Source organism: Ischnura elegans, chromosome 8, assembly GCF_921293095.1.
Source record: "Ischnura elegans chromosome 8, ioIscEleg1.1, whole genome shotgun sequence".
In the NCBI taxonomy this organism is placed as follows: domain Eukaryota; kingdom Metazoa; phylum Arthropoda; class Insecta; order Odonata; family Coenagrionidae; genus Ischnura; species Ischnura elegans.
Window position 1 is genome coordinate 78,000,243 of NC_060253.1, and position 22,055 is coordinate 78,022,297.

At 40.4% G+C, this 22,055-nt stretch overlaps 1 protein-coding gene across 1 annotated transcript in view; it reads left to right on the plus strand.

Annotated features, from left to right (window-relative positions):
• Positions 1-273: 273 nt before the first annotated feature.
• LOC124163754 (protein APCDD1-like) overlaps positions 274-22,055 on the plus strand; it is a 90,681-nt gene continuing 68,899 nt past the window's right edge. The window contains exon 1 of the mRNA XM_046540835.1: positions 274-1,543. Within this exon, the coding sequence (XP_046396791.1) occupies positions 1,423-1,543 (121 nt within the window). The 5' untranslated portion in view covers positions 274-1,422. The remainder of the gene's footprint in view (positions 1,544-22,055) is intronic.

Below are 22,055 nucleotides of genomic sequence, written 5' to 3' on the forward strand. Positions count from 1 at the left end.
TTTCGAGGAAACATGTGAGGGATGAGGAGGAAGGGACTGGACAAAATTGACAGCGCTAAGCGGGTGAGAAAGAAGTGTGGGCAGGGTCCCTCCACCCCCGAAGAGAAGAGGACTGACTGGGTAAGCGGGGGTGGGACTGCGAGGGGATGGGGGGAAGGGTACGCTGCTAAAAGGAGGGGGAGAAAGCCTGGTGGTAGGGAGGGAGGGGGGAGGGCGCAACACACCAAGTCGCCGGCAAAAGTCCTCCACCACAGCGGAGGCAGTAGTCCGCGCTCGTCTGCGACCGGCGAAGCACGTATTTTCCTCGAGTGTCTCCACAAGCGAACGACAACTCGCCCGCGATCACGGAAGGCGTGTCACCGGTGATGGACTGACTGCTGACCCATGATTTGGATTCTGGAGGGAAGCTATCCGTGCGTGGTAATGCCAAATCGATCAATCAGTTCTCCACGGGAGTGTTATCAACTATTTCCCCTCGTGAAAACAATTATCCAGTTCACCCAATAAGGCCGAGTCAATTTGGGATAAATCCGCACTGATTGGGATACTGAACATTTCTCAGCCATCGGTGACATTTACAGTTTCTCGTGTGCAACGAATTCGTTGTTACGCAGCCGAACCGAAGGAAAACATCAACTTGTGTTCCTATGGAGTGGTTATGTGAGCGAGGGACTGAAGCGACTTTGGAGGAATGCGATTGACTCCATTGCTATCTGTTTATGCAATTAGCTTCAGGTAACCAGTGTTTAATCATCTCTAAATACTGCCAACGCTGATTTCGACAGTGATTTCATGTTCACTGCGCAGTAAATTCAATCGCCAAACACTGATCAAGATGCGCGGGCGATTTTTCCATTGGTTGGAGCTGTAATTCGCTAAATAAGTTTTCAGAGCTGTCGTATTTTTAAGGCATTTGGGCCTCCTGTGTACGGCGTGTAAGTTCATCTGTTCACGCAGTGTTTCCCGCCTCTCGAATCTGGAGCCAAGCTTCATTGTTTACAAATCGCCACGTGCCTCACACGAACGGGCTCCCGTGGTACGTTCCGATCGAGAGCTCGGAAGAAGGCATGTAATAGAGGACGTATGCTCCAAGTTTCTCGAAGATAAATAATAGGAGAGACAGATGGATCCAGATTAAGGACAGCAGTTCATTCTCTCTTCTTAATTGATGAAAGTAAAGGACAGTTCAAAACTATAAGTAAACTATATATTTATTTCTCAAAATAACTAAGTTAGAGAATCAAGAAGGTGTAGCTATCTCAAGTACAGAAACTTTTCCGGCGATGTGACTGACTAAAAAATAACAAGGAGCCGTCTTCCTTATCGTTGCCACCACGATGTAAATACATTGGACAAACATAGCGAACAGAACGGAACCCTATGTAAGCAGTCAAGACTTCTCTAAATCAAGGTGAAAAGTTGATGGTGAAAGAAGCGCTCAACACCATGGAAAACGAAAGGCGAGCACGAAGGAGTAGATCCGGTGGCTGCAGCAGGATACAGCGGACATGGGTGGAGTTATTCTTGATCCTTTCAATTTCCGGTGAGTAAATTTCTCATTCGATTTCGGCTTCCATACGGCACACTTGAGGATTTCCCCCTCAGCATGCGTGTTCCGTGAGCTTCCCTTTTGTCCCTGTATGTCATCAAGCGAGTCCACCTTATTGGTGTCTTTTATGTCGTCGTTTCCGCGTCACCGAATAAGTCGTCGATCGCGCCACCCTCGGATTTAATAGTCTCTACGCGAGGATCTCCGCTTCGTTTAACGAGATAATCTTCCGAGGAGACTTTCATAATTTAGCTCCTCAAACAAAGACCACGATCCGTCCCACAAAGTAATAGCTCAATTAAGTAAGATTAGGTACAATAGATACATTTGAATGTTAACCTATTTTTACAACTGATGGTGAGCTTGGATTTGGATAGCTTACTTAAACACCGTAGATCAGGATTACACACTATGAATGATAATACCTCGGAATAGTAACATGGAAGCCGTCAATTAATCCTTAGATTTGGAAAAGATTCTTTTAGTAACCTTCTTCGCGTATTTAAGTGGCGGAACCTGAGGGATGGGGTAATTCCCCCCTCCCCAGCATCTCATCCCTCCGAAGTAAAATACCGATATTTAGGCATTCCATAACCGCCTACTCCTCCAATAATACGTAAAACATAATAACAGATATTGACCCTTTTAGATATACAGCTAGATCCTCCACTGGCAAATGATTGCTGAAATAAGTCTTCCATTCTTAAAGAAAAAAACTAGGCATTTCGCGCAATTCTCATCCCTACAAAGTAATACAATCTCGGAAGTTTTTCCGAAACTATCTCGGTACCAAGAATATTATAAGTACTTATCGCAACGATAACTCAATATTTCGTGTTCTGGGCTATGTTTAAAACAATCACTCTTCACTTTTGCAAAATTGCTCAGGAAAGCAGGAATAATCAAATATTTATATTACCTGTAAAGTAAAAACAGCCTATCAATATATAGTTATTTGTATTTTTCGCTGTGATTTAACATAGATGTATATCTGGAACTTCTCCTTTAAATAAAAACCTTAGTGAAACGTAATTGAACGAGGAAAAAAATACCTGAACAAAAAGTAGGAGCTAAGGGCATGTAAGCAGGAACATATTTTTTGTAGAGGAAAACCAAGTTGATTCTGATGAAACTAAACAAATTCTAATTCGCTTTTGGCTTCCATAAGGCACAATTGCGAATTTCCATTCATCATACGTGTTCCATGAAATTCTCTTTAGCTGCTGGTCTCATCAAGAGAGTCCACCTCATTGTTCTTTTGAAAATTTTATTTCCACCAAATAATCCTCCAAAATCCTCTTTATAATTGAATTTTTGTATAATCTATAATCTTGATTTGTCGTGAGGGAACGCATTTTCGCTAGAGAAAGAGATACTATGGAGACTTCTTCGCCCAAATTAGGACTAAAAAAGGCATGTAAGGCCGTATTTACTCGAAAAGGAGAAAGCGAAAATATAAATTCTTAGATGTAGGGATCAATTGATGCCTTTATATGCCTTGAAGGCGAGTTACATCAATGTAGATAATTTAAAAAACATCCTCCTTCCACTAAAATATTTAGATGTGTCAACTTTCAAAGTGATCGATTAAAATGGTATCGGTTTTATACTTAGTAAATAATAAATGCCATTTAACAATTCTAATATTGTAAGCAAGCGTATATTTCTCAGTCTACACTCTACCCTACTTCCAATTATTCCCGTTGATTTCCCCACCCGCATAAGAATCGAATAGGCTATTTACTTGGTCATAATTTATACGACAACTGCACCTCCGTTGAGTGACGTTTACCAGTCTCCCATCTACATCGCCTCTCTCCACAGCCTCCCTTTCGTCCCGGTTTCCGCGTGATGAAGCCTCGGAGAGAGGAGCCTGAGGTTAATTACCCTGATAGCGATTTTACGACCCTTCCACCCCCTCCCCTCACTAGAGGCACAGCTGACACTCTCGTGGCCGGAATTGTTTATGTTCGGGCGACCGCAAGGAGGCGGCAGCAATAGCGGCGAGGATGGGCTCTGCCCACGGGTCGGATGCGGGCACCCCGTAATAATAATATTAGGGGGACTTTCCCTTTCGAGGATCCCTCAGAACTGGAGAAGGCGGAGGATCTAACAGGGATGGGCGTCGATTCTCACAGGAGCCGTGAGGCTCCTATCTAATTTTGAGGGGCCATTACTTAACCCCAAGAAAATAAGTGGGTTGAAACTGTGACTGACGATCCTGGGTACCTACTACCGTTCTTAAGGCCGCTATACACAGTGAATGATCATGCTGAATGATCACGTGATCATTCACAGGATCATGCGAGTAAAATATAACATGTTCTAATGTTCACTGAATGATCATGCGTATGAAGGTTCATTCGCGAATTGTTCCATTAAGGCCGTTTTGCACGGGGCACGGAATTGCGCAGGTTAGAGCTGCGTTAATTTCTAAAATGGCGCGGAATTGCGCGAATGCATGAACGAAAGTAGAACAGGGGTTATTTTGCCGTCTCGCATCCACACATTCTCGCATGTGTTCTAGCAATTCACCGCTTTACACGACGCAATTTTGATTGCGCCTTCGCACGTACGTCAGATTGCGCAATTCCGTGTACCGTGTAAACGGCCTTTATACACGGTGAATGGTCATGCGCATTATCATGCAGAATGATCATGCGAATGAAATCATTCGCCGTGCATAGCGGCCTTTAGAGAGAGGCGATTGATTCTAAAATTTCAATATTAAAAAATTCCGACGGACTTAAATTTTCTCGACACCTGCTACCGGTTTGCAGAGTGAGATAAATTTGCTTGGATCACATTATTTGATTTCTTTTTCGTTGAAGAGGTATTTTCTGAAAATCTACGATGACTTTATGGTTCCCCGCTGCATTTAAAATGTATTAATTATTTCACCATATAGGTACATTGATGTATATTTATTTTAATTTCTTTCTTGATTGAATAGTGTCTAATTTTAGTTTTCATCAAATTATGCACTAAACATCCGTGCAGCCTAATTTTTTTTATTTTTCACGAAAATTTTCAAGTACACTGAAAGTAGACCTCAGAATCATAGTTGAGGTACGTTTTCAACAGTCGAGGACGGATAAATTCTCATTCAAAAGATCGATGGAGTTTATTTAATCACTGAAAACTCACCAATAAATACTTACAATTTTTTAAAAATCACACTGACATAGTTTAAAACTTTAAACAGATCACATTGTGCTGGGGATATAAGGAATTTTTATCTTATAGGTTTTAATTTTTTGTTTCCGAACGAGACCCAAACATTAAACATATGAAAATTATGGTAAAGAAATAAAATAGTGATTTTTATATCTTTGTCAAATAATATTTGCATAGCGCATAATAATAATTGTTATTAAATTCTTGAGAGCAATATTTTTTCCCGAAATCCTTGCTTGGAAAATGATATCTTTTTTTAGGAAATTCTTCCCCCTCAACTCTTATAAAATTCCAAAAGAGAATATTTCAATTGGATAAATAAATAATCATCTATTTTATTATTCAAATTATTTTTTATTTTATTATTTTATGTTTATTAATTAATTTAGGAGAATTGAAAGAACATCGTATCATCCATATTTGTTTAGCAATACCGATTCGGATTTTAAATTATGCTATCAATTTTAAAACCTTGAAGGATGAGTCGTATTTATTTAAATGTTGTTAAATTTTGCGACTTGTTCGCATTTTTCCATGAAGAGCCATTTCTTTGAGAGAATTTTATTCATCATATAAATTATTCACTATATAACACGCGATTCAATGAGGAAATTAATATTGGATGACCGATAAACCACATATTGCACCAGCCTACAGCTATTTATGCAGAAAAGGCACGGGACCAAAGAAGTAATTCATACTGATAAGCGTACATTTCTTGAGGCAACAACTGTTCTTACATACAGGACTCAGTATTCATCAAACGGGGCATGATCTTATAACTGGGAATATATCACCCTTGATAATGAGCGTTTTATCACTCGTACCACGAGAATTCGAATTTTAGGTTACGAGATAGGAAGGATCGTAAAATATTTACGACTCGCAATGAGATGAATCGGAGGTATAAATGAAATTGTGACCCAAATGGACGATGAATTGATAATTCATGGAAACCCAGGCCTTAATTAAACGATAATTACTGGGGATAACTGTTTCCTGCTCTTGATAAAAATTTGTGGCTTTTGAATGAAGGGAGCATATTGTGCTCCGTGAAAACGATTTCATTTTATGGCGAGTCACTCAAGAGAGCACTCATCTCCACGAGATCCATTAAAAAAGCCAATTTATTACTTCTGATAGCTTACATTGAATGCTTCAGTTCTCACATCGACCATCATTCGTTTGAAGGTTATCTATATGAATCGCCTCTTCACTCTCCTTCGGTCACCAGCAAGTAGTTGGTAAAAGAATTAATATCCTTATTAGTATTTCACAATTGTTTTCTTGTCACTTTTTTTGCCACAAGTAACTCACGAGAAAACTGATTTTTGATACATGGCCTGCGGTAAATGACACTATTGTCAACTCAGATATACAGATAGGCAATTTATAAGCCTAGGGCATGCTCCGTGTGACCAAGTACATTTCCCTGACGTCAATGCTCGGTTTTACAAAATAAACATTACATAGTTTACATATTATTGACATACAATGCAAGATTAATTGCATATGTGCATATTTAAACCTATACGTACATGTTAAATACAATTTTAGTTTTACACAATACACCTTATTACATGCACAGTAAAATCGTTATTTTTAGAAATGTTTGCACACATTTTTATTTTTATTATTTTAATTATGTTAACAGTATATGTTAAACTAGTATTTACTATGCCGCTTACGTCGGTTATGTTGTGGTCGCAAAGGCTACACTAGATTTTTAATGCGTGCTGAAGTAATTATTACATCCGTTGAAAAGTTGACAAAGCTCTCTTCAGCAATGTTAGAATTACTGGCAAATCGAAATAACTCCAAAACAACTTAAAATTTCACAAAAATTATTTTTTTAAGCTTTCTTATTCATTTGTATTGAAGAAATATTTTTTCATGAAGCTAACTACAATAATTGAGTCATGAAGATAACAGTATAGAGGAAATGGGAAAAATTTACGTTTCTTATGTCTTCAGTAGTTGTAAAAGGACCTCTAGAAACTGTAAAATTGGATTCCACGTATTTTATTTGAAAGGGCTGCATAGTCAAGACGATAAGAGACCAAAAGGATATGGCATCCACCCTTAGACATTTTTATGTCCCCAACTCACGGCAGGCGTCGTCAATAATGATTCAGGCGCTAAGCCTTCCTCCCAGATTATCATCTTAGAGCTAGTCCCCGCACACCGCCTTCTAATCATTTCCTTAAATTTGTGTGAGTCATCATCTCAAAGTTAAGGGTCGAATATATCTTTTTAAGGCCCTCCAAAGATTTGATTTACTTGTCAACCGTCTGGGGTCGTGAACTCACCCTAGGACATCCCTTGAGGCAACACATGGTTTCTATGGCGCCAAGAGATAAATGGGAAGAAGCCTATATGGTAATATTCTACAGAATCCCAGCTGTCACCTTTGACTGTAACCACGACAAAAGGTGTCGTAAAACTTCATTCCGCTGAAAGGGAGTTTTTGTTGTCTGTTGGTTATCTGAAGCAAGGAGTTTCCATCAATTAATAGATTCGTCATTCTTGCCATGCATGCGGTCTCATGGAAGATACAACAGCTGTGTGATTGCCTACTTCAATGCGTATTTACCGAAATACAGTGGGACCCTGTTGGATAAATTCCTTGATACCTACTTCATAAGCTACAACTCATCACAAAAAAGAAAAAAAAATCTCGTGGTAAAATGACTTACTTAGCGACGGGAAAAAATATTATCCCGAGCAGCATTCTTTGAATTCACCGTCGCTTATTTTAAAATCTGGACGGCATTATAATAGGGGAGGGCTCCTCAGAGGAAAAGATCCCGACTTGGCATGTTTATGGTGATTGCACTGCGACGGGCGATTTCCATATTTGCGTTCTCCGTAGATCTGTATAAATTGAATAAAATTCCGCAAATGTCATGCAAGAAAGACACTCCTAATCTTCTGTACAAATTTTTTTTTTACCGCTGAAGGTTTACCTACCGGCTTTCAATTTGAACCTCAAAGATGAATCGCATCCATAATAGACCTCGAATAACGATGAAAAAAACTGTCTGGCCACCGCTTGAATGCTCCAATTATTCATACAAACAACTTTGAAACACAATGAACTGAGTTAGAAAGCTGAGCTGAAAGGTTTTCCACACAAGTTAATGCTATCATGTCCGATTTTAGGGTAAAGGGTTCGTAATACAGGGGTACCCTTTCTGAACCTAATTCTTCTCAATGTAATCTTAGCTAATTCTGCGGGGTCCTTAGAATAAAATGCGCTAAAGCTGGAGAGTAAATATTATTTCAGTCATCCGTTAACGTAAATATATCATCTAGCTTTTATTTTAGAATCTGATGTTGGAAATTCAGTAAAAATGAGCGTATCATCATGAGTTACTTGCGCATCCAACGCTCGATGGATACTAAAAAAAATCAAATGGAATTTATGAGATTCTCAGATTTTTGTAATACAGAAAAAGAGGATGTATAGTGCTCCAAATCATGTAGAATGACAACTCTAATCTGGCGCGCACATGTTATTCTTGCGCTGGATTAAGATCAACCAACTCTGTTTATTTATTTTTCTTACGATTTAGGATTACTATCACACGACGTTAAGTGCCAAAGTATAGGCGGTTTGTAAAAGAAATTCTTGATGTTGCCATCGCTGCTTTTGATTCGAATTAAAATTTCGTAATTGCCATTAACTTTTAAATACTCTCTGAAGGTAGACGGTTATGTTATACAAAAAAATACCACGCTATATACTGAAGAATGATCGCAGGCTTTCCCAGCGTATCGAATCGTGGAAGGTTATTCGGGCATTTCACTGGGTCAGTTTCTCCAACTCCATCTCGGCCGAGGTTTCGACGAACGAGTTGTACATCGTTTCCCTGATGCCGATGGACTACTCGTTCGTCGAAACGTCGTCCGAGATGGAGTTGGAGAGCCTAACCCAGTGGAATGCCCGAATAACCTACCACGACACGCTATATACTGCTTTGCATACCCTCGCAACGACGCGACGCATCGTTTCAATAAAAAAAGTTATTGTCCTTCAATCTGTAAGACTTATTCAATTTACCGATAGTCTTCCCCTAAAATTGACTACTCGTCCCTACTAGACCCATTTTTCTTCGAAGATGGTAAATGAGTAGCGTTACGGACTCGACCTCCACTGAAGGAAAAAAATAGCGTGGGGCCAGGGTGTAAGCTTTGGTCTTCGCGCTCCAATTCGCTTGACTTCCCATACTTAGTGCCTTCCTGAACTCGCCGCAGCTGCACAAGCTCTTCGCGGGTTGTCTTAGCTGCTGAAGTGAGGGAGAAGCTGGAGCGTAACATGGTGCAGGGTAAAAAGGTGAAGGGGTGAGGGCGAGAATCATGGTTCAGAGTTCCAGTTAGCGGGAAAAAAATTATGGGTAAAAAGTGCGACTTGAAAAAGCTTTAGCTGCACACACGGCCCTTAGAGAGACACCAGACATGGTGCGTTGTCGTGATGGATGAGCACCAGAACTGCGATGACCCCTCCCTCTCTTTCAAGCCCAACCCCTCACTCCCAACATTCACCAAACCCTGGGACCACCGCAATGCACTATCTTCACGGAGAGATACGCTGCAGACCACGACAGTTTCCCTTTTCGTAGTTCAACGTCTCCACTGATCCTGGTACATTTCAGATATTATAAGGAAAGGATTGATCATTTCATTCTTTACGAGAAATTTTTCTTTTGGGAATGGAGGTCTCCGCGGAGTGGTGCAATAGGCGCAGCTTCGTTTTCGCGTTGTCCTCCGTATAGATTCTTCTTCGTGACGACAATTTCGCCGGCGTTGTGGCAGGCGGTTTGAACCTGAGGAGGACAACACGGAAGCTGCGCTTCCTGAGACATTTTTTTATTTCAGAGCTCGTGCTGGCGACAAACCACTGATAATAAAATTGACTTCGCGGTATCATTTGTTCCCGTCTTCTATTTGGTTCCTTTAACTTACCTTCTTTTAATATTGACATATTTTTTTCTTTAGCATCCTAAATAATCTGTCCTGTAATAAATTTAACTCATTCTGGGACTTTTTATCTCTTTCCTTCTTTCCACTTGCACCTCGACGATTAGACGAGCATATGATTTTTCAGTCTTCTCTTTTCTCCCATTCTTCTAAAGATTCCCTAAAACTCACTCGGTCGATCCATTTTATGTCCATCACTCTTCTGTAGCACCTTATTTTCCAATAAGCGTATGTTACAATATGGACCCTACGAGCAGCATATGTTTTCAGCGTTTCCGCGTTCATACGTTCTATGCTGAATCTAAATAAAAATATACGAGCGTGATGCGCCCGCTCCCAGCGGGCTTCCCCCGCTCTTTTCAATGCAGGTCCACAGAGGGATAGGCGCGTTTCTAATTTTAAAATGTGGAAAAAAAGGCAGGGTCACATGTACAAATTTAATTGGAATGCTCATGTACAAATTGAGGTCAGAGGACCTCGTTAAACGCAACATTGGAAGTAATTACACTATCCTCTGTTAATACTTGTTTAGCGTTTTCATTAATATTTACAAAAATATTTTGAAAAGATCTTACCCTAGAGAATGCTGAATAAAGTTGGCCATAAGAGAATACAGGGTCAGGCAGGAATAAGCCAGCCCTTTGCAAAGTCTGACCCTGAGCCTTGTTAATAGTCATCGCATGGGAAACCTTAATGGGAAATTGTCTGCAAGTCAATTTAAAAGGCATGGTGGGATCCGACGGCATTAACTGTATTCTTGGGATGAGGAAAATCTTGCCGGAATCAATTATTTTTATTTTTTATTTTTAAAAACCAATTTTAGGAAACAATATCAATATTTAGGAAGTAAGATATACCGTCGTATGTTCTCTGATAAATTCTGTGCATTTTGGTACCTAATTTGTAGAGTTTGGTTGCGTATAAGTTGAGAAAAGGTATCTACACAGTAGAAATAATGTAGAGGATTCATGGACGGACTAAGCATCAAATTGGGGGAGGAAGTCATAACCAAGGTTCGGGGAGAATGGAATACCTCCGGGAAAGGGGGGCGTTCTCCCTTATAAAATTTTCTGTAGGGAGTGCAACGCTCTATTACGATAAATACAACTCAAACTTCTCTCACGTTTGGGACTTGTAGCCATGCATTTCACTATGTCCTCCCTTTACTTCTTTAGAAGGATTAAAAAACTATTATACCAATAAAAATTTAAAATTTTCATTAAATTTAGGGGGAGGGGTTGCCATGACCCCATTATACTCCCCCTAAAGCCGCCTCAGAGTACAGTATTGTATTGCTGTTCACAGAAAAAAGGCCAATCTCTGCTGTTACTTTTTGAGCGCTGAGATTTTTTTCTGAGTTTTCGGTAACCCCAGAAACCGCCCACCGTCAACATTCACCAAACCCTGGGACCACCTCACTGGTGCCAGGAGGGAAAGCGCAAAAACCCTAGCACAGGATTCCAGGCTGACGGAAAAAAGGGTGGAAATAGGATACAAGACCATGTCGTCCCCGACATTTTTTTTTCATTTTCCCAGACTCCCTTTGTCCATCTTTTTAAACCAGATTGGAATCACCTGCGGTCGGGCAGACGACAGTCGCCTCCTGGCACCCTCGTAACTTCTTGTCAGTGTAACGTATCTCGGTCCCCTTCCTCCACCCTCATGGGACCCTTTTTTTTCTCCCTTTTCCATCACAGCGTTTCCGCCGGTCGCATCTTTTTAGCCTCCTTTTCAGGGCATAACATCGAGTGGAAAATTTTCTTGCACCTCCGGAGTCTTTCAGGACCACTTAAGCCTCACCACTAAGCTAACCTGTTTTTTTTGCATTTTAAAGTCCATTGGGGATGCTTTTATTGCGATTGCCAGAGGTTTCTCGCATTCACTAATTCGGCGATTTAATCCGTGGCAAAAGAAATCACAAAATTGGTACCTTTTTCCGAAGTTTTTTAGTGCCGTATTCCAAAAGCAGGATTTGCGAGATTTTTGCTACTGAATAACCGTGGAATAACCTACTTTACGATGTCACCGATAGAATCTGCAGCAAAAAAAATACCCTCAAAGTCAACTTAAGCCGAAATTGCTTTTTTATTTTGCTAATGCTGGCCTCGGTGGTAGCGGGGTAAATTCCTCGCCTGCCATATCGAAGATCGCGGGATCGAGTCCGATCTGAATGGGGTTCTCCTATCCAGGGCACGGGATGTTTGTGACTCTTTATCGTTATTTATTGTTAGAATTCCTGAAAAGGCCTTATACGTGCTGTTTGCGGGGAGGTGAAGATAAATAAAATAAATACATTACCTCACTTCTTGAGACTCGTATTTCCCCAAAGATAAACGAATAAGTAAGGGTTAGTGCGAAAATGATGTGTTTATTCGCAGATTAGGTGCTTTAAATTTAAATTTGGAAGAGCGATTGCTGATATAAATCTGATCTTACATTGCAAATAAAAATATCATTTAGTCAAATGTTGAATTAGTTGAAGACTGAGTCTTTCTTGAGATGGATTCTAATTGTTTCATTTATACTTCAAAAATTTAAGGAACAGAACAAGAACAGCTTCGTTTTCATCCAATATCGTTTAATGAACACTAACGTTTACAGCAATTGAGCCACATTTACTATGAGAATCTTCATTTTGGGAGCATTGGCATAAATGAGGAGTGTAGAATGTGATGATAAAATGCAGGTACCTCATAAAAGTGAAATAGTAGGATGAGAAAATAAGGCGAGGAAAAAAATTGCTTCAATGGTGGCTTCAATGAAGATGAAACATATTAATATTTTTGTATTTCTCGATGCAATTTAATGAAAGGGAATAAACAGCAGTATACCTCTTCGTACCTATAGTTTGGAGGCCTTTAAGTTTAAAATAAACTCTCTAGCTCGAAGATAATATCTGACAGAGAAAATGCGAACAAAAAGTAGCTGTACGCGCAGTTAGTACTCATCATTTCTTGCCCATCAGAACTATGGGTGAGTTGCACATGGAAACGTCGGAAGGAGGTATGGAGGAAATTACCCGGTGTAAGACCCGATAAATATTCACTGCCATTATTCGCCGGGAAAAAACAGACATTGCATCGGTTCATCTTTACGTCACTAGTATTTTCACGGCATCACATAAAGTTATGCGATCTCATCATTTATTCTTTTCACGTAAAAGAAGCCCACGCCCCATTGGTAAAATGATACGCTGCTATCGACAAAAATTTCAAACGTACGCAAATATACTCTGAGACATTTATTGCATTTGGATGGATGGCATTTCCTTAGAATTATCATCTCATTCTATCCATCCTTATATCCTTCTCTTCTTTCCGAGCGTCCCTATGCAAAAACCTACGAATACAATCAATTCCTCGTCGGCAAAACCATCCATTCAGACCTGCCAACTCATTTCCCTCCAAATGTGGATCTTTTTTTTATCCTTCGCGCGGCATACGATTTCGGTGCGGATGACGAGAAAAAAATATACGCACAGACCACAAGGATGGTCGACCTTCTGGGTAAGGTTTTTAGGGAGATGCCCATCTGTCTCACGTTCCGAAACAGCCGCTCCAGATTCCCGACCGACTTGTGTCCTAGCTATCCCTCCTCCTACAAGGAGTTGACTTCTGAGTCCCCCGGAGTAGGATGACTGGAGAGTCTCCGGCGGAGACACACAACTCCGCCTTCCACGGTTTCGGCCGCCTCGGCAAAAGATTTCCTCTGGCCGGGGAGAGAGGTTTGGTCCCTTTCAGGAAACCCGCCGGTCAATCCATCTTGTCAATCTTCTACAGTCCCTCTCCTCTCCATCTTGTTTTGAATAAACGACTCAAACGTTCCATGCGACACAAGATGTATTTATACGCCCCCACGATACGATTGTTTTTTCTACGCTTACTTTTTTTTCTATTTCTTCTCGGCCGGTCCGGTCGTCTCCCGCTGTCTATACGGTCCGCCTTTTTTGGCTTAAGAGTTCGTAACCCGTTCTAGATTTCGTTTCGTTTTTGGGCTCACGGTTGGGTATCGCCATTCTCGTCACGTACCTGTTTCATAAGTGACGAGTCCGTGACATTTCTTCGAATACTGCCGCGGTGTACGACGAAGATGTAAATCAAAGCTTATACAAGCAAGAGATCGGACTTACCATGCACTTATCAATCATGTTACCTTATCTCCATGAGAGAGTGGCAGAGCTAACAATTCCCGCTCTTTTCAATTAATTCTCCGATCAAGGTGGTAAGAGCGGCATCGGCTGAAGTCAAGTGATGTCCTCGAGCTACCTTTTATTTATGCAAAAGAGTCGCCAAAATAAATTTAAACAGAAGAAAACATGAGTAGGACTGAAATTTGAGCGCAATTTTGCACCTCTGCACAATGCCAACGGCAAAATGATTTTTTAAAAGGTATATACAGTGGTCAACTTGACTAGTTTCAACATTGCTTCGAACCTTAGCACAATTCTGACGATAAGTATTTACTAAATATTCACAATATAAGTGGAAAATCCTAAATAAATATATTTCTTCAAAAACATAATATATGTAAGACGAATTCAAAAGTCGGGCAGCTAAATATTATATATTTGCGTAATTTAGGCGAAGTGGGTGAAGTGATTTTCGTTTTGCGATGTTAGTACCATAGGTAGAAGCGGCCATCTTGCCATTTTCAGGCAGTTTTTTTTGCAAAAATCTTTCTTATTTCATCATGAACTTATATTTTCCCGCATATATTTCGATCCGTCACAAAATTTTGCTTCTAATGGATACCGTCACAACAACGCCTTGTTACAATCAGCTTCTTAATAACCGTACTTCTCCGTGAGAGCCCATGTCAAATTATCCTAATTTTACCGTCAAATATCTCAAAAAGGGCACACGGGAATCCCTCTTTCTTTGAATAATTGAAAGTTCGTCTATCAAAGAATATGTGACCAAAGTTTCATCAAATTCTTGTTACTTTTACTGCGGCGCTCTAGATACCTTAATACCGGTTCCAGCATTTAATCATTTCTTAGTCATCTCTGAAGGACTCTTTCGGAAACAATGGGAGATCTTATCTTATCCGACATACGAAAATATTCCTCGTTTTGAAGAGGGCAGTCCATAAATGACACGAAATTTCAAAATTGAACTGACGGCTGTCTTTTTATACATTTTTTTCCTTTGGCCCAACTCCTTATCGGCTGGTTTCAAACTGCCTTGACGGCTAAGGATTAATGATACATACACGAAGGATAGCGTAGTGATTGAGACATAGGTCAAAAATTAAATGCACCATCTGCTGGCAAAATTTGGCATTTAGATGTAGACTGAGGATCGTTCACATGGGCTTCGTATTCTATTTTCATCTAATGAGGTTAGATTTTCATGACATTTTGAGAAAATTACATAATTACGCATTATTTATCATTAATTGTAAGTTTAAAATTTAATTTCACTTAATTCCTGGAGTTTGGCTCGGATCTCAATGATCAGATAAGAATTTTTATTTTGAAAATTATTCCACATTATTAAATTCTTGGGAATGAAACGCGTTCAACCATTTAAATCATTACTGAAGAAAGATATTTCAGCGTGATAGTCTAGGTGAATAATGGTACAATAGTTTACTGAAGGACTATTGGTGTACACATACGATTTGGAAGTAAAACACGACAGAGGAATTTTTACCGTCGAGGCTACTTCGTTATCTCTCCTTGGATTACATCGAATTTATCGCAAGACTATACTAGTTACAGTACAATGTGCAAGAAATGAAAGAGAATTTTATTGAAAGAATTTTCGGTGACCAAAAATGGAACAGCAGGGGTCCATCACGAGGGTTATCAAAAATATTGGATCATACCGTATTGTATATTTAATATTTTTAGAGAATAGATTCATTCGTTGTACCAAATCAATCGCCTTTAGTTAATTTGTATACAGAAACCATTTTGTATACAGAGTATATTTAAATGATACATGTCATATTAATAGAGATGTCAATTTGAGAGGTGGGACCCGGAGGTGGCACAGATGTTTTAGAGAATCCCTATATCCGTCCACGTAAAATTTGTACAGTTATTCCAACTCTATTTTCAATTATAAATAAAAACTCTTGATCTGATGGTTTACTAAACTATAGATGTAACTTTAGTTATCTCATATCAAAGGAAAAGGATTATTCGGTCCGCTCAGGTGAGTGGAAATCACTTATAGCATTTTTAAATAACGAAAGTTACAGAAGTGAATCAATTCAACCATTCATTTTGTATACAGAGTAAATTTAAATGATACATATCATATTAATAGAGATGTCAATTGGAGAGGTGGGACCCGGAGGTGGCACAGATTTTTTAGAGAATGCCTTAACCCTTCCTTGTGCTTTATGGAGGGCATTTAAAGCGCAACACTCCCTTCGTCGGAAGGGACGCTAACCCATGGTCCCTATGGCGCCTATCGTTAAGAGCAGGCCCTGACGCCGGGTTACTCTCCACCCTTTTTCCCTTGTCCTTCCCTCTTGGCGCGAATGACCTCAGCTGCCACTTGCCTCCTCCAAATACCAATACCTAGATAGACGGGCTACGCTGGCTCTCAAAAGCGGGCAAATAAAAAATGTAAATAATTAATTTAGGGAAAAATTTGGAATGAAAATGATTGCAGCGTTTTTTATTTTATTTCATCACCGCTATGCATTAATAGCTACCATCCGCCAGTCGGGATAGGAAAAAATGTAATAGTCTCGATTTTCTCCCGTATTTGTCACCTTTTCGTCGGAGTAGTTATCATCGCATTTCAATTCGATACCCCTCTTCTAATTGGTATCATCAACATCCCTCAGACTGGGGGGACGGGATGATTGAGTATTTTTAATTCCTTTTGAAGTCCACTCTGTTCTCGTCAAACTGCTGTCCGACCTCTCCCGACAGGTCGTGAAATGTCCGAAGTATTCTCCTTTCTTCCTCACCCTGGATCCTTTTGTTTCCTCCATAAAATAACATCGTCTCTATCTCCTCGTTTCCCAAATTTCCCTTGAGTTATCTCGATTCCAAAACATTGCACCACGTCTCGGTTATTGTCCGAATAGGTACCGGTTTTATTGTCTGAAATGGATGTGCCTTCATGAGATAATGTCAATGTCATGAGTGCCTTCATGCGTGACCTTTACCCAGGTTTGGACGGCATTGTAAAATTGGCATGTAGCTGTGAGTTGTATTTTCTAAATGGCCAGTCTATGTCAACCGCAAATACTTTAGTGTTTTTCCGAGATGATTTCCATTAAAAGAAGATTGAACACACACTCTTAACACCTAAATAATTCTTGGAATTAAATTATTGATAAATAGTAGTCGGACGAGGTCTGAAAAAGTTGAAAAGAAATGAATTGAAGGCTAATGCCGCTGGCAGGTGTTTAAGTCTAAATGGACACATAGGGTGTGAAACGAGGAACTGTACCGTAGATTATTATAAGTAAGGGAATTATGGAGAATACGCTAGAGAAGGACCCGGCGGATAGGCAACGTTTTAGGACACAGCAATAGCTCTAGGAATATATCGGAGGGAAAAATCGAAAAAAAAGGCCTTCAAGGAAGACGAGAAGGGAGAAATGGTGGGCTCCAGCAATCTTAGGATTACACTACGCTGCGCAATATTGCTGTAAAATTATAGTTTGAAGGAATGAGTGACGGCTAATTTGTTTTTTACCGCAACCTTCCTCTTGAGTGAGAAATTACGAGGTGTACCGAATGGTAGGAGAGGAAAGATAAGTGCGGAAGTATGCCAAAATTCACAGAAGGACCACTTGGATAGACGATGTCGTAAGAAACAGCAATCACGTGACAAATTTAATGGAGGAAAAAATTGTACGAAAATTTACCGGAGGAAGAACAAGAAATAAGTACCTACTTGAGGCTAATTAGTAAGAAGACAAGGACGTCATGGAATTGAAGGAACCAGGGTCTGCAGAATTCCGATCTTAGGATTGGATTACTACGAGTGAATGCGTTAGTTGGCTTGGCTTGCCGACCCCTGATGTAGATGAAAACCTCCATAGCACCCACCGCTCACATCTCCAGATTCATTTCCGGCCCCAGCACACATCCTCCCCTAATCCCTTCGCCGTCCCGCCAGAGGACATAAAATCCACTGCGCGTCCACGCACTCGGATGTTTTCATCCCACTCGATCCCGTCATGACCAAAAACTCTGGGAGGCCTGCTGCTGACGCCGCCGTGGCACTCACGGTCGATGGGATTTCGAAGCATCCGTGTGGGCAGGACACACGGATCAAATCATTTCCGATGCGACGGCTGGAGACAATGCGAAGGGTAAGATGGATAATGACTTGGGAGGATCGGATCTGGAGAGGAGAGAGGGGCGTGGTAAGGATTGGAGGAACCCTGAAAGGAAATTCAGACGCTCACGACGATCCATGACAGGCAGCCAATCAGGAGTCGTCCCTCATAACAATTGACCAAGGGGATGTACGGAATCGCTAAATTTCTCTTTGCTATCGGTACCCCGGTTGATGACGAACGGGTTAGAAACTCAAAGAGTGTTTCAGGAGAAATCTTCAATACTTCAGGAAGTGGTAGAGGAGACAATTTTAAGCATTTTTTGTCCATAAACATGGGGTCACCAATCCTTAGTCACTGAACTACTTTTTATACAACGCAGAGATATTTTTTGTTTTAATTTGCTGTTACCATGAAAACGGCTTTTCATTGGTACCCCTTTCACACCCTTTTCGACATTTTATATATTACTCTGGCGTTTTAAGGATATAATAATTAAGGGTGGACGAAAATTTACCATTAAATTGTTTTAAACAATTAATCTCAAAATGGGTGAGTTTGAGCAATCGTATTGTTGGTACTCGCTCAGAGCTGTCGTTAAATTAAGCTCAAATATTAATTGCTTTTATTAACTAGGCGTCGTGATTTTGCGATTTTTCAGCCTGAGTCATTTGCGGAGTATCCAATAATCTAAATCTACATTAAATCCTGCGAGCCACCTCTAGAATTTTTAGCAGGGAGAATCACTTTCTTTACACTCTTTGAGTTCGAAAATCGAAGCTTGGCAACAATACAATTTTTCGCCCCGCAGCTCTATACACTCAAGTGTTTTTATTAGAGTGGCGTTTTGTCTGCATTGTGCTTGGTTTTGCGAATTGAATGGTGACTTCGCTCCGGTTTTGCTTAGCCGAAGAGGAGCTTATGTGATATGCCTTTCACGGCCATGGAAAAAATCCGTAAAAAAGGTCGACCGTTAGGGAACATTCATCAAAAAGTATTACCCCGGCAATTATTCTATTCTCTATATTCAACTATTCTACATACGATGTAGCTGATGAAATTAAGTTACTTTCTTATGATGATTTATGAAAGACTTTTTACCTCTCCAAATATTCTTAACAACTCCTCATTACTGACTCGGTCGAACCATTTGATCTCCATCATTCATGCTTTTCATAAAAAATATACATCACCCTATTTTGCCCAGCCTATGTGGTGAGTTAAACGGTTACGTACATCCTAAAGCATCTCTAATGAGAAAGATTTCAGCCCCTCGTCACCAAATTTAACCCTGTTGACGCAAATGTTACGTAACTGTCACCTTAAGCGGAGAAATCCACATTCCCTCAGAAAATCGCTCAATTCATCCTAAGAGTCGGAATACCTCCACGGCCGTCCGAGTGTACTTACCCGAGGCCATTCCCGCGTTATTTCTCACGTCTCGCCTTGTCTCCAGCCGCTGCATTACACCTTCCAATCACGGAGCCGCTGCTGCATCCGTGATTGGCCACGGAAAAATGGTCGGAGGGAAAAACGAACAGATACGGCCAGCCGGTGCATACGTGATTCCACCTTCTGCCCGTCGAACGGGCTTCGTGGAAAGACCCTTCTCTCGCTTCCCCCCTTTTGAATTCAAATGCTTTCGCCGAAAAAAAGTAATTTGGAAGAACAAAGGGACTAAACGGAGAATGAGGAGGAGGAATAAGAAGAAGAAGACGGGGCTTGAAAGTTCGGACGAAGGGATTTTTTTAAATTCATTGACGTGGATTTATTGCACGACTTATGGGATATGCTCGGCCAGGGGGAGGAGTGTGGGCAATGCAGAAGGAAGTGCACGACTCCTGAAAGGAAATTGGGTAAGGAAAGGGAGGGAGAAAAGAATGGACGTTGATTTGCGAAGACGTCCGATGCAATTCTCGAAAATCGCAGTGCAGTTACCTCTCGGGAAAAACGTCACTCAGTCCTGCCAGAGCAGGGGAAGGGAAAGATCGAGAGGAAAAAAGCGAATCGATTAACAATATAATGCTCTAAAAAAAAAAGAATCTCGAATCTTGGACGAGTTTACATTTCCCGCGGTGGAGTAATAAATTCGAGTTTCCCCCTCCACGGGAAGGTATTCATGCCTCATTGGAGTGCGTGAGAAGAGTGCTAATGCGAGGAGAAGTGGAGAGATCTCTTAAAGAGGGTGTCGAGAGAGGATGAGTTGGGAATTCAGCGCAAGTCCGTCGACGAAGGCTTATTTACAGGGTAAGTAGGCATTGATGCTCTCTCGACCCGTCGTCGCCCGACCTCGCGCGTTTTCTCGCACCGAACGCGATCTAATGCCACCGGACGATTCCTTAAAGCCTGAATCACACGATCATTTTTTTTCGTCGCGAAAGTAATCACTATCGAGATCACTTTTCCCGTCGCGAAAAGCAATCGCTCTTGTGATCATTTTTCTGAATCACACGGTCACTCCCGCCGTCGCTTTTCGCATCATTTCCAATATCACAGCTCGTTGTCATAGGACCCTCATCACGAAATTATATAGCGTGTTTGTTTATTTATGCCGTTCCCACATTTGTCAAACGTGGCGCTGCAATCACACCATACGGTCATGCTATCTGATTGGCTGATATGGGGTTTTAGTGACGGTTTTAGCGACGGAAAAAGCGACCGGACGAGTGATGAAAAATAGCGATGGGAATCCACATCGCGATCGCCATCGCGAAAAACAATTGCCGCCGACGATCATTTTGCGCAGTGCTCGCGATAGTGATCACTTTCGCGACGAAAAAAAATGATCGTGTGATTCAGGCTTAAGGAATGAGGATCAACAATGACACCACCAAGAGATAAAATGACCGAAGCGTTGACATCCTGATTCGCCAAGATATCTAGTAAGGAATAACAGAGGTATCTTAAGGACTGAGTGCATTGACTTTGGGTCAATATTGCCTCGCTTCGTCATGCAACTCTTCCATCTATCAATTGCTATCACCAACTCTCATATCCTTGAGTACCTGCGAAACTATATTAATATTATTGGTACATATCATTGTAACGGCTTATTTGACATCACAAAATGTTGGTGAATTTGGTTAGAGCTATGAATACCCCAAAAATCATATTAAGCTGAAGCGTAACTGATGATTTCAGGCTTATGTATATGGAAACTGAAAGAATAAGCTTTGCTCGGTTCTTATAGTATACATGAAAAAGCACAATCCTGGTTTTCTAAGAGAGTTTTTACATACCTGAGGATGTAACTATATCAGAAAACCCGTGTCGTGCTTTTTTGGTGGACTAAACGAAGTATATTTTTTCATTTTCCATAAAATTGAATTATGTGCCAACTATATTTCATTTGGCATCAATTTATGTCAATTACATTTTTTTAAGTAAAATTAACTGCAATTCCGCGGCAAAATCATGTAGTCCAGTGTTGAAACAACTTCGGCCTTTATGCACTACTAGCTGAACCCCACTATCGTTCTTCTATAAATTATGAGAAGAAACGCATTTAAACCTTCGAAATGTAATTCCTTAGACCTGTAACAGGCTGTGAAGGCTGAGCAGTGAGCTTGCCACGATGACTAAATAAAAGGTCTATGTTTATCTACTCCGCTATACTAGCTCTCCAAATTATATATGCAATGCATATAAACGATTTAAACAAATTCTTTCTATGCAACGCAGAATAAAAAACTCAAATGGTCGAAAAATTTTAATAAACATTAATACGACCATTTGAGTTTTTTCATTCCATATTGCATCTCTGAGGTCGCAGAGCTAAAGTCCTCCTCATTCCAGTTTTATTCTAGATATTTTCGAATTAAAATTAAATGTTGCACAAAGGTGAGTATGAAAAAGTGATGTATTTATTTTATCTTGCTCAATTATAACATAAGCACTGGTGATGTACTAAATGACTAGCATACATTTTTGGCTTAACCTATACGCTGTTAACAAAGAGCCTTCCTAATTGCGGTTTTTAGTTTATGAAACCAGTCAACATTTTCAAACGAACCTCTCCGAATGACAAAAAAAGTGAGAGTGATGAGGAGTGCGCCACTTTTCCAATAATCAATACATTTAAGTCCCCATAATG